Below are 17,028 nucleotides of genomic sequence, written 5' to 3'. Positions count from 1 at the left end.
AAAAGAAAGAAAAGCTGTGTAAGCGACAGTGGAAAGTGGTGGAGGATGTTAATTAGGAGCCTGTGTGTGGAAAAGCGGGTCTAATAATGAGAAGGTGTGAGAAATAGTGGGACTCGGAAGAGCTGCTTAATTGCCTGAGAATCAGGCCTGAGAATCTCTGCACACCTCCGACCCCTGCTGTGTTATGTAATATGTGTGATGTGGCTCTGCCTCCTGCTCTACATCCACACTGCAATTTTGTATTATATTATGCATTCGTTCTAGTGGCGATTAATTACTGCTGCCACTGAAACATGATGTTAAGGACTATTAGCACATAGTACAAGATTCTCCTATTGAGACGGCTTCCCTACATGCTTTTAACCTGACATGTCGCCGACCCAAGGGACACTCCCACTCACATCTCGCCACCGTTGTGTGCTATTTAAAGTGCAGGTCTCTTGAGCAAATGAAGATTTCTTTAACTTGGTTTGCAGGGCTGTCAGAACGCAGACAGTCAGCCAACACTCACTTCAGGGGGTCCGGTAAACTCCTTCAGCTCAAAGTTAGTGAGTTTGGCAGTGTGAATGCAGAGAATTATTCCAACGATCTGCTGTATGCACGCTCATGCATATGGATATCTGTAGCCTTCGTATAGGGATTACAGGGCGTGCGCGAATCGTGATACAAACAGTCGCACAAGCTTCTCCTCCAACTCTCTGGACCCTCGCACCTTGCCAATATGAGACAAGTTTGCGAGTTTCAGCAAGCTGTGCGCGTTTCACTTTATGTGTGTCTGCATATCAGAACCAACGACTTCCCCCACCATGTCCTCCTCGGTCTTTCTCTCTTTCATTCCCTACCTTCCCCTTCAGCTTGAGGGGAAACATTTATAAGCGTGTAGGAGAAGGTGCAAGGAAAAGGTAGAGAAGAAAATATTAGCATGACACAAGCAGAAATCCCCCCAGAGGCGGTGTTTGGTTTCTGAAGGAGTACTTATCACCAAACAATGGCTTCAAGGGCGTAGAAACATTCTCCCCACGCATTAAGAATTTAACCAACGAACTAATTCCGTTGCCCTCCCCGCACCGCAAGGGAGGAAACGGATGAGGTGAGACACCGTGAATCTGGACAAGCAAGAGGACTGGAAGAGAGAGAGAACAAGAGACAAAGAGAGGGAGAGAGAAGGGAGGACAAAATAAACCACAAACATTAGATTAACTTGCTATCTAATGCTGGACACATTGAAAATAAAGAGGGTTGGTGAATTTCTGAACTTAGGAACTCGCTTTCAGTTTATGAGTGTGAATTTGAATTGAACTGCCTGCATAGCAAAAGATTTTGAATTGAAATTTGAACAGGAATGAAAGGAAGAGAAATACTTAACTGCAATTCAAAGAAAATCAACAAACAAATCACATCATTACTAAAAAAGCTAATAACGGACTAATCGTTCATATAAAATATAAATAATTATTACTATATAATAAATTACTAATCATTTAATGATAAATAGTAATTTATAAATGTGTATAATCAAATTAGATTTATAAATATTATAAATTACAAATATCTATTCCAACACCATGGCCAATACAATTAGACAATTCAATAAAATAATAAGAATATTGACAAATAAATAAATAAACCATTGTATACATATAATTTATTAACAAAATATTATATTTTTTATATATATTTATATAATACAGTATATATAATATTATATATTAAAAAATTATATATATATATATATATGTGTGTAAAATGTAATCACTTTTTTTTATTAAATAATAATAATAATAATAATAAAAAGTTATAAACCTATAAGTTTATGCATAGTAATAATAAAAAAATAAATTTCATTCAATTTTGACTCTACTTTAAATTCAAATCACAATTCTGCAACAAGTTTGCTACCTCAATTCAAATTCAGGAATTGAACTGGAATTTTGAAGTCATTCATAATTCAGTTCTGAATGACACAGAAGCCTGAAAACTGAGCACAGAGCGAGATGGATCCATGGATTCCTTCAGCAGAAGGGCATCACACAGGCAGACGTTAAGACGAGCATTGCACATAGCACTCTGAACAGAGAAGAAAGGGAAGCAGAGGACGATGAGGGAATGAGGAAAAACGAGGGGGAAGGCAGACGTACATTACAGAAGCATGCTCTACAAAGAGCCTCCTAACAAACACACATAATAGAAGCTGGCGAGGGCTTTCCAACTTACAACAGCGACCCAGATACAACCCTTCCTCACACAGCGAGGTGCAAAGGTTCATGCTAATTATAATCATGCTACCCTGGCTCTTCAATCTACTGGTCTAATTGGATTCATTACGCACATCTCACTAGGCCCTCCAAAGTTCAATGGGTGCTTAACTTGTTATTGTTTCTTTTCTTTTTTCAAAAATAAAAAAAATAAAAAAGTTTATGCCGTTTCAGCAAGAGATGCTAATCAAATAAATATGCAAATGATAAATATTAATCAGAGTGCACTGTCACCTGGGGCGTTGAATCCCAGGCATCTCTTTTCACGGAGCTCTTGCTCAATGACATTGTCAGTAAGTCTGAGGCCATTGTTAGTCTTTATGAGTTACTGCCATGGGAACAGAGAGACAGACAGGCAGAGACAGAAAGCTGGTATATTCTGAGGGTCTGTTCACTTCACACAAGCTATGAAACATCCCCTGGACTATAATGACAGCTGTGTATTTAGGTCAGCTTCATTTGCAGGATCCATCTTGCTCTGCTTAGAGAAACGGGCTGCTTTCTTTCCTTATCATTAGGAGTCCATTACAGCTGGCACACCCACCGAGTTATGGAGTTCTGAAATTACATTGGATGGAGCTGAGCCATGATAATGCACAAAGATCATCATTCAAGGTCTCATAGACTTCAGTCAGAGCAGACGCTTTATTTAATTTAATGTAAACGAAAATGAGGCTGTGAAAGACCCAAACAGCCCATTAAATATATTGTGCTGGCATATACCTGGATAGCGTTAATTCAACCATTGAAAACCTGGAAAACAGATTACCAGTGCACATAACAAAAGTGTGGTGGAAACTGTGAAGATGAGCGCAGAACCTCATTTAAACTAACAAAATACATAGTGTGGGTATATATATATGAATATTATGGTATTAACATATGATACCATAACTTTACTGTCTGCAACTTTTCATGACTGCCCTCATAAGACAATGCTTATATACGGCAGATTATATATAAAAAGAGGGCCAGGCTAAAATAAAATAAATACAAAAAACAATCACAAAATAATAGTCAGTCAGAACAACTATGATTTGACTAAAACTGCTGTAAAAAAAAATACAAATGTTTAATGCAACAAGTAGTACAGTATATATATATATATATATATATATATATATATATATATATATATATATATATATATATATATAGTACAGACCAAAAGTTTGGAAACATTACAATTTTTAATGTTTTTGAAAGAAGTTTCTTCTGCTCATCAAGCCTGCATTTATTTGATCAAAAATACAGAAAAAAATGTAATATTGTGATATATTATTACAATTTAAAATAATTGTTTTTAAATTTATTATACTTTAAATTATCATTTATTTCTGTGATGCAAAGCTGAATTTTTAGGATCATTATCACATGATCCTTTAGAAATGATTCTAATATGATGATTCATTATCAAAGTTAGAAACAGTTCTGCTGCTTAATATTTTTTCAGAACATGTGATATTTTTTAAGATACTTTGATGAATAAAAAGTAAAAAAAAATAAAAAATAAAAAAAAGAAGCTATGTTTTTAATAAATATTTTGTAATAACAATATGCACTACTGGTCAGTAATTTTTTTTCTTTCTTTTTTTAAAATAAAATCAATACTTTTATTCAGCAAGGATGTGTTAAATTGATAAAAAGTGATAGTAAAGAAAATATATTATTAGAATATATATTATTAGAATTTTTTTTTTTTCAATAAATGCAGTTCTTTTTAACCTTTTATTCATCAAATATATTAGACAGCAGAACTGTTTCCAACACTCATAATAAATCAGAATATTAGAATGATTTCTAAATGATCGTGTGATAGACTGGATGTTACATGTGTGTGTGTGTTGTCACACAGGGCGTGTGTGATGCATCAGTGCAGTAGTACTGGGATAGTAGTGCCTGTAGGTTAGTAGATATTGCATGCTGCATGCTGCTTCTGCTTGCTACATTCTGCTTACAGCTACTGCCATTGACTAGCCCTTGTGCAAGGGCAAAAAGAGGAGCCAAGTGCGTAAGTCTCCCCCTGTTGGTACATAGCCTCTCCACCGCCAAGACTCCTACAGTTCCTCCTTGCGGCCACACATGGTAACTGGGCCCTAGCGGACCCATGCTGAACTGTAGGGGATCTCGGAGCTGCAGTGGGCCCCAGAGGCGTGGTTTGCAGGCCCACCAAGCAGTGGACATGCTCTGGCACCCGCCAACCACAGCCCCAGCTATGGGTAAATAGTCCCGCCTATAGAGGCAAAGGCTAAGGGAGCAAACCCTGAAAAAAAAAAGACAAAAGACCTCAACGACGGAACAGGCGGAGGATGATGTCTGACTTAAGTGGAGCATCACAACGGCTGGGAAGGCGGATGAAGGCTGCAGCAGTGATGGGTCCCCAGTCGTCTTGGACTCCGTGCCACTGGATCCTGACCCAGACCTGCCAAGGACCGTGTGGTGGTTGTCTGTGCACCAGCCTCCACACTTTAAACAATGCCACGCACAGGCATCCTCCACAAAGGGAATCCACCCTACCACCCCGGATAAAGTCCTATGGCGACCAGCATGTGGCGACGGGGGTAGGTTTGTGTAGTCTGGAAGCCCCTAGTCATGAGCTGGCACATCAGGTGATGGGTGTCAGAATCAGTCGCTGGGCTCTTGGGACGAGGCAGAAGAGCTCTTCGGCAGCTACACCCATGACTAAGCAGTCCTATTTAGGATCCGCTCTGCTTACCCCACATGGGGAAGGGGCTAGAAAAGGTGCCCTAAAAAATAGCCTGCCTCATACCTCCCGACTGGATTACCGCATCCAGAGGGAACACCCCATTTGTGGTCAGAAACAAAAGAAATTTAATTTTGGAGCCTAGAATGTGCGCACTCTGATGGACAGCACCTCCAGTGACAGACCTGAGAGACGAACCGCCATCATAGCCAGAGTACTGCAGAGATGCCGGATTGATATAGCTGCTCTCTCCGAAACCCGGCGGGCAGGTGAAGGGCAGCTGAAGGAGGAGAAAGGTGGCTACACTTTCTTCTGGAAAGGAAAGCCAGCCGATGAGGCTAGAAACCATGGAGTTGGACTTGCCATCAAAAACCAGCTTGTCAACCACCTCTCCCTGAACTTTCTGTGGGGATCAGCGAGCGCCTCATGACAATCCGTCTGATGTTGGCCAACAACCAGACAGCGACAGTAGTGAGTGCCTATGCCCCTACCCTAGACTCCGATGTGGAAGAAAAAGAAGCCTTCTACGCCTGCCTGGAAGAAACCCTGTCAAAAATCCACAGGGAGGACAAGATCATCCTCCTTGGAGACTTCAATGCTAGGGTAGGCTGGGACCAACATCTCTGGAAGGGCACTATTGGCCAGGAGGGCATCGGGAATATCAACTCCAACGGAGTGCTGCTTCTGAGTAAGTGCGCTCAGCACAACCTCGTCATCACCAACACTCTCTATCCCAGAAAAACAAATTCAAGGCATCTTGGAGACACCCTTGCTCCAAGCATTGGCACCTCATTGATTATGTCATTGTAAGGGCCAGGGACCACTGTGATGTGAACGTCACAAGGGCCATGATAGACTCTGACAACTGCTGTAAAGACCACCGCCTTATCCGATCAACAATGTCTATCAAACTTAAAAAAAGGAGGAGGATTCAGAAGAAGCAGACACGGCGAAGACTGAACCTTGACAGCCTGAATGAAACTGCCATCCAGCAGCTACTTCAGGACTCTCTCTCAAGAAAAGTCTTCAGCAAGAATATCCTGATAACATTGAAGAGAACTGGGGCCTTCTCAAATCCACCATCCATGACTCATGCAAATCCACCCTTGGGTATCAGTCCAGAAAACATCAGGACTGGTTTGATGAAAATGACACAGAGATAGAACAACTTATCTACAGAAAACGAAAAGCCTTCCGAGAGTGGAAAAATGACATAACATGTGAGGCCAAAAGGGCAGCACACTCCAGAGCCAAGTCTGATGTTCAGAGATTGACGAGGGAGCTCAAGAACAAATGGTGGACAGAAAAGTCTCTAGAACTCCAGAGACTGGCAGATTCAGGTAACACCAGAGGCTTTTTTAGTGCCACTAAGGCTGTCTATGGCCTTAGCCACCGCTGCTTAAATCCCCTGCACCCAAAAGATGGACAGACTCTTTTAAAAGACAATGACTCCATCAACGCACGTTGGAAGGAGCACTTTCAAGAACTTCTGAACCGTGACAGCTCATCCAAACCAGACATCGCCGACCATATCCCACAGAGTCCCCTCAGTGAAGACATGGGGGAACCTCCTACCCTAACTGAGGTTCACAATGCCATCAAGAATCTCAGGAACAACAAGGCCACTGGTCCTGATGGGATCCCCTCTGAGATCTTAAAGGAAGGAGGACCAAGGCTCTGGCACCACATCCACCATCTACTCATCAAGGTCTGGGAAAGGGAAGAGCTCCCCTCAGAGCTCCGGGATGCCCAAATTATTACCATATTCAAGAAAGGGGATAGGGCTGAATGTGGAAACTACAGGGGCATCTCGCTCTTATCAACAACAGGTAAAGTCCTTGCTAGTGTCCTCGCCAACCGCCTTCTACCACTATCTGAGGAGATACTCCCTGAATCACAATGCGGTTTCCGTCCATCTAGGGGAACAACTGACATGATCTTTTCTGCTCGCCAACTACAAGAAAAGTGTCGGGAACAGGGACTGCCTCTGTATATGGCCTTTATAGACTTGACAAAGGCCTTTGACTCCGTGGATAGGCAGACACTGTGGAGCATACTATCAAAGTAAGGATATCATGCCAAATACATCCGTGTACTGAGGCTACTGCATGACGGCATGTCAGCCACAGTGCTCAATAGTGACTCTGAAGCTGAGCCATTTACCGTAGAAACTGGGGTCAAACAGGGATGTATCATTGCACCTACCCTATTTGCCATCTTCATTGCAGCCATACTCCACCTTACTGGCCAAGAGTTGCCACAGGGGAGCCCAATCCTTTACAGGACTGACGGCAGGCTCTTCAACCTTAACATGTTCAAAGCCAAGAGCAAAGTCAGAAATGCCACCATCATAGAGCTGCAATACGCCGATGATAACGCCATTGCAGCACACTCTCCTGAAGACCTCCAGGGCATCCTAAATGCCTTTGCCAAGGCATACAGAGCCCTAGGTTTGGTCTTGAACATCAAGAAAACTCAGGTTCTGTATCAACCACCACCCAACCAGCCATCACTCCAGCCTATCATCAAAGTGGATAACACCACTCTGGAAAGCGTGGACCACTTCCCCTACCTTGGCAGTATTCTCTCTTCCAAAGCTGATATAGACGGTGAAGTTAACCATCGCCTAAGCTGTGCCAGCGGAGCCTATGCCAAACTCAGGACAAGAGTCTTTGATGACCGAGACCTGAGGGCTCAAACCAAGGTCCTGGTTTACAGAGCTGTGATTCTCCCAACTCTGCTGTACGGAGCGGAATCCTGGACCACCTACAGCAGACTCCTGAGAGCACTGGTACGATTCCATCAAAGAGCCTTAAGAAAAATCCTGAGGATCAACTGGGAACACAGATGTACAAACTCCAGTATTCTGGAGGAAACGAATATGCCCAGCATCACTACCACCATAATGCAGCACCAACTCCGATGGACAGGACATGTCATCCGCATGCCCAACAACCGTCTCCCTAAGCAGATCCTGTACTCCCAGCTAAAAGAAGGACAGCGAGCCCCTGGTGGGCCAAAAAAACGCTTTAAGGACAATATCAAGACCAGCCTGAAAAAGTTTAACATCACGTCCGGCGACTGGGAGAATCTCGCGTTTAACAGGGACTAAAAAAAGTGAAAAAAACAAAAAGTGAAAAAAAATTTGATTGCGAGTCCGACTCTCTAACCAATAGACCACGACTTCCCCACAAAGGAAGAAGCAGCGCAGAGAAAAGCAGTGCAGGAAGGTGCAGCACACCACGAAACAGAACTCCACCGTGCCGCAGATGCAAAGCGGCAACACCGCAAGGACAAACAGAGAAAGGCTCCACCACCACACATCACCTCAACCTTCCAATGCCCACATTGCACCAGAATCTGTGGATCACAGATCGGCCTCTACAGCCACCTGAGGATCCACAAATAAGGCGACCCAACGGAGAGGACAGTCATACTCGTTTCGAGTGACCGCCGAAGAAGAAGAAGAAGTTACATGTGACACTGAAGGCTGGAGTAATGATGCTTAAAATTCAGCTTTGCATCACAGGAATAAATAATTTTTTTTAAGTATATTCAAATAGAAAACTATTATTTTAAGTTGTAATAATATTTCACAATATAACTGTTTTTTCTGTATTTTTGATCAAATAAATGCAGGGGACATGTTCTGTTCACTTAGTTTTGTCATGGCTACTATTGGCCGGCAGCCATATCACCCTGGAGCCCAAGACCGGTTTCCCACTGAAGCTAACCAGGGCTGAGCCTGGTCAGTACCTGGATGGGAGACCTCCTGAGAAAACTAGGTTGCTGCTTGAAGAGGTGCTAGTGAGGCCAGTAGAGGGTGCTCACCCTGTGGTCTGTGCGGGTCCTAGCGCCCCAGTGTAGTTATGGGGACACTATACTGTCAACAAGCACCGTCCTTCGGATGAGACATTAAACCGAGGTCCTGACTCTCTGTGGTCATTAAAAATCCCAGGAAGTCTTTTGAAAAGAGTAGAGGTGTGACCTCGGCATCCTGGCTAAATTCGCCCATTGGCCTCTGACCATCATGGCCTCCTAACAATCCCCATATCTGCTGATCGGCTTCATCACTCTGTCTCCTCTCCACCAGTAAGCTGGTGTGTGGTGGGCGTTCTGGCGCACTATGGCTCCCGTCGCATCATCCAGGTGGATGCTGCACACTGGTGGTGGATGAGGAGATACCCCCTGACAATGTAAGTGCTTTGAGTGCCTAGAAAAGCGCTATATAAATGTAATGATTTATTATTATTATTATATTACTATTAACTTGTGGGAACATCATATGATCATAGCCTAACGATATTGGATCATGGGTTTTCAAACTTGTCCTGGGAACCCACAGCACTACACATCTAGTTCTAGTCTTAAAGTTTGTACTTATGAGCTAATAAAATGAATTGGGTGTATTCGATTAGGGAGACATAAGCCCCTTTCACACTGCCATTCCGGCAAATACACAGGTAAAGTGTTCCGGCAATTGTTCCCGGGTCGCTAGATTTTGCACTTTCACACTGCCAGTGATTACCCGGGATATGTGCGTGCTTTCACACACCCCGTAAAGATCCCGTAACGGCACGTGACATCAGAGCGTGACGTGTAATGTATGAGTCGAAAACGTTAGGCATGTTATACTTTCACTGAAGCAAGCGAACGATCTCAGCGTCAGCGAGGAAAGTGAGGAACTAACTGATCTCTGATTCATTACAGTTTGCACATATTTTTTCGTTGCGAACGTTGATCTTCCTTCAAAACAGCCGGTAAAAGAGTCATCACTTTGACACGGCATTAGATCTGGCTTTTGTTCACACAGCGTTCATCCCGGGTCGAACCCGGCAATGTTACTAGGTCCCCGACCCGGGTTCAATGCCGGAATCAATGCCGGGACGTGGTTGCTTTTATACAGAAGGTGACCCGGCAATGTTCCGGCAATATGGCGGGTCGGACGTGCAGTGTGAAAGGGGCTATACAAAGGCTGCATCTGAAAACTGACTTGTTACCTCGCTGCCCTATCAGGCAACAACATAGCAGTGTTTACACGCTAATGCAGAGTTCATACTGCACAATTTTAGGCCCGATCGTCAGCCTCCGACAGGTTCGGCAAAATTGCAAATGCCTGTAATCATAGGCATATCGGTGCTCGTTCACGCAAGTGAAAAGATGATAGAGAGACTATCACTTAATTATCATAATGTTGTTTTCTTTTTGTACTTTTCACAAATCAGTGCACAGACTATTTGGTCTCACGTGAGAACTCAGGTCACACAGTCGTGATCTTGTTATTTTCTTTGTCACTTCTCACGTGTTTTGTTGTGAAACATAGTTTGCGGACAGGACAGAGTTGTCGGCGATTGTTCCTCTTGAAAAGTCATGCAATATGTAACCCACTGTCCATCAAGCAGACTGAACAGTGTCTGAACGATACCCCAGATAGTCATGCAGTCTGAAAAAGCTGTGATCTGACTACTTTGAAAATCGTGTGAACTTGGCATAAGGTACCTCACAAAACTGATTATGGACACACTAATGAGGTAATAGTTTAATGATCTACAACAAAAGAGAAATCATTGGTGACAAAGTGAATATTTAATTAGTACAATAATAATTTCTCACTGGAAATGACTTCAAAAGTATAAAAAGTTTGTCAAAAATGTACATTTTGCACATTTTTTAAGTTGTAAATGTACAAGTCCTAATAGTCATGTTTAAATTATTAAACATTGCTTAATAAAGTAAAGCATGAACTACTGATTTCTGTTCAATGAATACCTTTAGTGTTTAGTGGATTACATGGAACGTTTGTATTTAGGGGTTTACTGTAAAATAAGGTAACCCAAACCAAAAAATATGGTAGCCCATATATATATACTCGTTGTGACCCATAAGAGCCCTAGATAAGTACGATCTGGGCCCCATCATTAACCCATGTGGGTCCTAAATGGGATCTACCTGTGCTACCCATACGGGCTTGATATGGAGCCCACCAAGAGCCCATCATCAACCCATCTGGGCTAACCCATGTGGGGCCACCATGGAAACCGAGGACAAAATTAGCTGGGTCCCAGTTGGGCATATATCAGCCCAGGTGCAACCCCTTTGGGCTGCACGTGGGTGTGTTGGCTGGGTTTATACAACACCATATTTTAAAGCTCCATCAACAAAATGCAGGTAGACTTTCAGATGAGGAACCACAGTCTGGTCTTGTGTATCTTTCTACTTTCACAGCATTTTCGGTTTTCCTTAGGAGCTGTAGTCTCTTGTTGACCTTTCTCAGTACTACACATTTCTTTGATTATACAGCGAATCGTCTCTTGAGAAGAGCTGCTGACACAGTGACCCAGCTCTGCTTGTCTCCAAAGACAACAGGAAGCAGATGAAACCATGTCAGACACTGGAAAAAGTACTGACATGCTCAGCGTTTGAAATGACTCTTGTACACACACAGCTTCTCTGCTATTGATTAGCGTGTGACAAGAGGTCCATTTAGAGGTTTCCACTGCGGGAAAGGCGAGCTTTGTCACGCTTGAGTGTCTTCTAAAGGACCCCAAACGCACTTTAGTAAAACATAGCCTTCACTTGGGTCCTTGTCAGTATGAAGGCAGTCTATAATACCTGCAGGAAGCTACTGTAGCTGTTCGAATTCCTATTGACAACATCTAAGGGGAGCATGCTACAAAGCAAAGCCTGAAAAAGTCTGGATGGATATAACAGAAAGAGAGAGAGAAGACAAAGAACGTGACAAAAGCAAAACAATACGACCAAGCAAAGCAACTTTTTTTTCTGCATTTACACATCAAACTGAGAGCAGGTGTCCAAAGCACAAGACTTTCGCTCATCAATGCTCTGTATCTCGCTTGGCATGAAAGGCAGTCAGCCTGGCTCAGGTCTGCTGCAGAGCTTTTGATGTTTAATTAATGTTCTGTTTGCGGAATATGCAAATGTAAATAAATTTATTAAAAAGACATACTGTAACTTGCCACCAGCAAAAGCCTGAAAGGACCAAAACATTTACTTTGTCAGAAATAATGAAATAAAACCAAAGACACGAGCACTACTCCTCTTTACATGTTAATTTATGCATCTTTTCGCTGAAGACTGGAAAACAATCCTAATGAGTCATAGAGGCTGATAGTGAGAAGAGAATAAAGAAAAGAGAGGGAGGGGGAAAAAAAAGGAAAGATTTATCCAGCACTATAGATGCCACACATGTGCTGCCAGGGAGTAGGTAACACATAGCATTCAGAATAAAAGAGAGGGATATTTTTGTACTGCTAAAATGCGCTCAAAATCTGAACCTTGCCAAAACAGCCCTGGATACAAGTCCCATAATTAACACACTGTCCAGGTCCTGTTTTTTTCCCTTTCAAGCCATCTTTAATAACTTTTGCAATAATTTTGAGGTGTTTAATGCATTTAAGTATAAAGTGGAGAATGGCGAACGAAACAAGCTACCTCCGAATTACTGTAATTGCATAGAATTTATTTCTTGATTGTTAATGCAGTACAATATTAATCATTCAATATTTTTGTCTTGTTTGTAAGTAAATATTCATGAACAACTTTAAGTTATTATTAGTGCTGTCAATCCATTAAAAACTTTAACTAGATTAATCACACATTTTTTCTGTGATTAATCGCAATTAATCGCAATAAAAAAAGAAATGTTTTTGTACGTTTTTAATATATTTTTTAATGTAATAATTTCACAGTTAAATTTAAATACTTGTTTAAATGACATCTTTTTATGAATGAAGGCCAGTATTACTGATATTAATACAGCTACTGTTTTTTTTTTTTTTTTTTTTACATTTATTATTAGGCTTCAAAAATATAACATATATAATAAAAATATAGTTTTTAATTTAAGTAAAGTTAAAACAATGCTAACATAAACCCATAATACATGTCATGTTTACTCCTGCCCTTCCTGTCTTAACAGTTAGGAAATATACAGAAATTTAATAAAGTTATCAAAGTTATATGCAGTCTGCACTGCATAAACTATAAATTAAATAGTTAATCCTTATTAAAGCTACAAAAGTTATTTAGTCAAGAGCAGCGAGTCATTTTCTCTGTTCCCTTTGTTCTTTTAACTTTACTGACATGAAGCTTTATTGGCTGCTGTCCCTTTAAGAGCAGACAGACACGCGGATCTCACCGTTTATATACTGTCTATGGATCTCGCCTCATTCTCTCACAACTCTTTTTGTTCATTTTAGACTTTATATAAATCATTTAAGATTGCTCTTATGAGGATAATCGACAAAACTGACACTTTGGGATGTTTATTGTTAGTTCAAGCATTTAAGAGAACTGGATTCTGGCACCCTGTCTATGCATTGTGTGTGTGTGTGTGTGTGTGTGTACGTGTGTATGTGTCACATAAGGGCATTCACAGACAGCGCATTCTCTTTTGTCTTGCCGCGCTTGAAATGTTTAAAAGCATTTAAATGAATAAGAGCGTGATCATATAATGTAAAGCTAGCCAACGGATGGCAGAAAATACGGATGCTGCGTTAATTGCGTTAAATATTTTGACACGTTAAACCAGACAAAAATTAATCACATGCGTTAACGCGTTAACGTTGACAGCACTAGTTATTATATATTTATTTTTCTAAGAGAATAAATAAATGAGGCAAGATATAGATTTTCAGCTATTACTGACTAAAAAGCATCAAATATACTCGTGTAGTTAAACAAGTCAAATTTTACCATAGACCCCAATGTCTGACTTATAGTTTTTTATTTTATTTTATATTTTGAATCTCATGGATATTCAGCTCCTATGGTCTTATGGGATGTCCAAATGTCCAATGGTAGCACACATTGCGGATGCAATGGGTCATGCATGTATTGCTCGCCTGCATATTTGTTTACATCCTATGCTTTACTGCTACTGCTTTACTTCTTATTTACTGTATAGGAGGGAAGTACGCACTAGAACTCAAGGGAGAATGCCAAAAGGATGCACCACACAAGTACGCAAACGTTTCAAGCAACGCAAGCCCATAAACTTTCTTCTTCTATGACCAGCCTTCAGTCTCCACTGAGCAACTTATAAATATATTTAGTACCTTTCATTGTAATTTTTGAATGGCAGAATATAGTTTTATGTCAGATATTTGACAGTAACCCTCTTGCCCTCTAGCAATTGTTTTCTGCTGCCAGAGTGATGCCAGGCCACTTTAAATATGGGAATGCTCACTTCCACATTTACGTTTTTACATCTGCGTACTTGCATAGATTATTTTTTTATCCTTAAGTGTAACAGAGAAACTAACATAGCTCCTATAAAGGGGACTACATGCATGCATCCATGCAAACTGGTTGCGGGGCAACAACAGGGACAGAACGATTGGGAAGCACTCAAAAAAAGAGAAGAGCTCCATGACCTCACTTCCCTTCCAAATAGTGCCATGAGGACTGGAGCTGCACGATGAGCCACTCCAACCACCCTCCATCACGCAAAAAAACACAAGAGACAGAGACAAAGATGTACAGGTAGAAAGAAAGACATCAAACCAGCCCTTTCAGGGCGCCCTGAGGGAGACCCACAGGTCAGAATTCCAATAAGAAAGGTCAGAGGTTGAACTCTTCCCCGCTCGCAACGAATGGTGTGTCCGGCGGCGGCCCTGAGCAGACGTCACATGGACAAAGACAGACAGAGTGACACACTGGAACAGAAAAAACAGTTTAAAGACAGCCAAAAAAGGACATAAAAGGACAAAGGGGGAAATGACGAGACATTTGAACATGGAAGGACTGGCATGGATGACTGGCACTGGAGGGGTGAGGACATGAATGAAACATGAAGTTAGCGTTTCATGTGTCATCAGAGCCGATGGCAGAATGAGAACGGCGTGGAAATGAAAGAGAATGAGCACCTTCCACAAGAGTTTCCACAGGACAAAACCAATCACAAGCAGACATACTATGCTAATTAAACAACATCTATTTTTCTAACATAAAATTACAAGAACACATAGAAAACCATTGCAGAATTCTCCACACTCACCACAGGGCCCTTGTTGCTTGACAGGGATATCTGTTTCGGTCCGGCACTCTTCGAGTTTCCTCTCGCAGTCGTTGGAGTATGTCTTTCCGTCCTTTCCGCACAGGGGCTTGTATGTGCCGTCACATTGTATGGGGTCGCAGGAACAATAAAACTCTCCATTTTCCAGCAAACACATGGCATTGAACCTACAACCATTCGGGCAGCCCCCTGGAGACCAAATACACACATATACATGCGTCAACAATGTGAAGAACGGCAGTAACCTTCCTGGTGCTAATCAACACTGACTAGAGGCATCTCTCTTTCTCTCTCGCTCAATCAGACATCGGATATTGACTCACTTAGGGCTTTTGAATTAATTACCGTTCCTGATTATTTAATCAATTATCTAATTCCATTCAGATTGATTTAGGGTGTTTTTTTCCCACTCACAGTCATGTTAAGCTGTCACAGACATGCCGTGGTGGTGTATAATTACAGCAGCCTTTCATCTGTTTGAGAAAATTAAGATACCTATTATGCTATTGTACAATCTGAGCTTGATTTATGTTTGATTGCATTATCCCATCTATCTTTAAGGATGTGGCGTACATGTTAATGAAACTGGACTCACAGAAAGCTATAGGAATGGAATTGGAATTTCGTGAACTACTGTACATAAAACAGCTTTCGTAATCCTATTACTTCCACAGTGTGACATATTTGTGAGTAAAAAGAATATTTAATGAGATCAAATCTAGGGCAAGACTTGATTTAATCCATCAGGAATCATTTGGATTGCGAAAACTGGGAGTTTCACATAAGAACGGACCTATGAGAGATTGCTGAGGAGAATTTGACTCCTTAAAACACTGCTGGTGTTGTGAAGTATCAGTAACCCTGCTCTGTGACACTTTAAGGTAAGATCACAAATGTAGCAAGTTATCACAATATTTTGTTCTAACTAATAGAGAAAGCCATTTTTAAGCTAGTTAGCATTGTGTTATGCTCGTAGGCTAAAATGTAGCTAGTAAACCACATCTTACCAAAGCTAAAAAATGTAAGGTGACCAGATTTCTGGTCAGATTTCTAAACATCCCACTTTTAGTATTCTAGCATAGCGTATCTTTTGAGTTCAACTTGGAGGGAGAATTCCCATGGGGAGGGGGGGGGGGGTTATTCTATATATATATATATATATATATATATATATATATATATGTATATGTATGCACAAGCAATTTTTAATACAAAATTATATATATAAAACACCACAGTTTTGACTGACATCTGGACATGCCTAGTAGTTACTGTCATAGGGAGAGTGGGGTAAGATGAGCAAGTGGGTAAGTTGATCCACACTTTGTATCTTGGCAACTGTACATTTTTACTGTCATGTGACCATATATTTGGAACCACCCATTATTTTTGCCAGACTGTGAAAAGAAGAAACACATGGGCGGAGTGGAAGGCACCCATTTACTTTAAAAACAGTTTCTTTTTTTTTCTTTTTTTTGACATTTTAGCATAACAGATGTAATGGCTGTTACATCAATGTAAATTTATCCATGTATAAGAAATATTTATGATGCATATAGATGTGATTTAACAACATATAATAGCTAAAAATTAGCCTGAATTGGTAAAAAAGCTAGTGTTTTTCCAAAATTGCAGCTATGGAGGTAACCATAAGAGTTAACTTTAGCTTGAAGTAGTTAAACCTCTGAAGTATAAACTGGTATTTATTGTAATATTACACACACACACACACACACACACACACACACACACACACACACACACACACACACACACACACACACACACACACACACACACACACACACACACATCTGTTTCTGTTTTTGGGAAGATTACAACGTTGGTGTTCAACATATTGTTACATAAATGAAACAAAACTAAAGACTGAATTTAAGCTTAATTTACAAGCCCGATTCCAAAACAGTTGGGACACTGTACAAATTGTGAATAAAAAAGGAAAGGAATAATTTACAAATCTCATAAACTTTTATTCACAATAGAATATAGATAACATATCAGATATTGAAAGT

The 17,028-nt window shown here is 41.0% G+C and overlaps 1 protein-coding gene across 12 annotated transcripts in view; it reads right to left on the bottom strand.

The window, feature by feature from the left end:
- Positions 1–17,028, bottom strand: part of agrn (agrin) — a 282,960-nt gene that overhangs the window by 75,309 nt on the left and 190,623 nt on the right. For all 12 annotated transcript variants that reach the window (XM_059527826.1, XM_059527817.1, XM_059527821.1 and 9 more), the window contains one exon: positions 14,978–15,184. In XM_059527826.1, the coding sequence (XP_059383809.1) occupies positions 14,978–15,184 (207 nt within the window). The remainder of the gene's footprint in view (positions 1–14,977; positions 15,185–17,028) is intronic.

Source organism: Carassius carassius, chromosome 37, assembly GCF_963082965.1.
Source record: "Carassius carassius chromosome 37, fCarCar2.1, whole genome shotgun sequence".
Taxonomy (NCBI): domain Eukaryota; kingdom Metazoa; phylum Chordata; class Actinopteri; order Cypriniformes; family Cyprinidae; genus Carassius; species Carassius carassius.
This window is presented reverse-complemented; position numbering and strand designations above follow the sequence as displayed.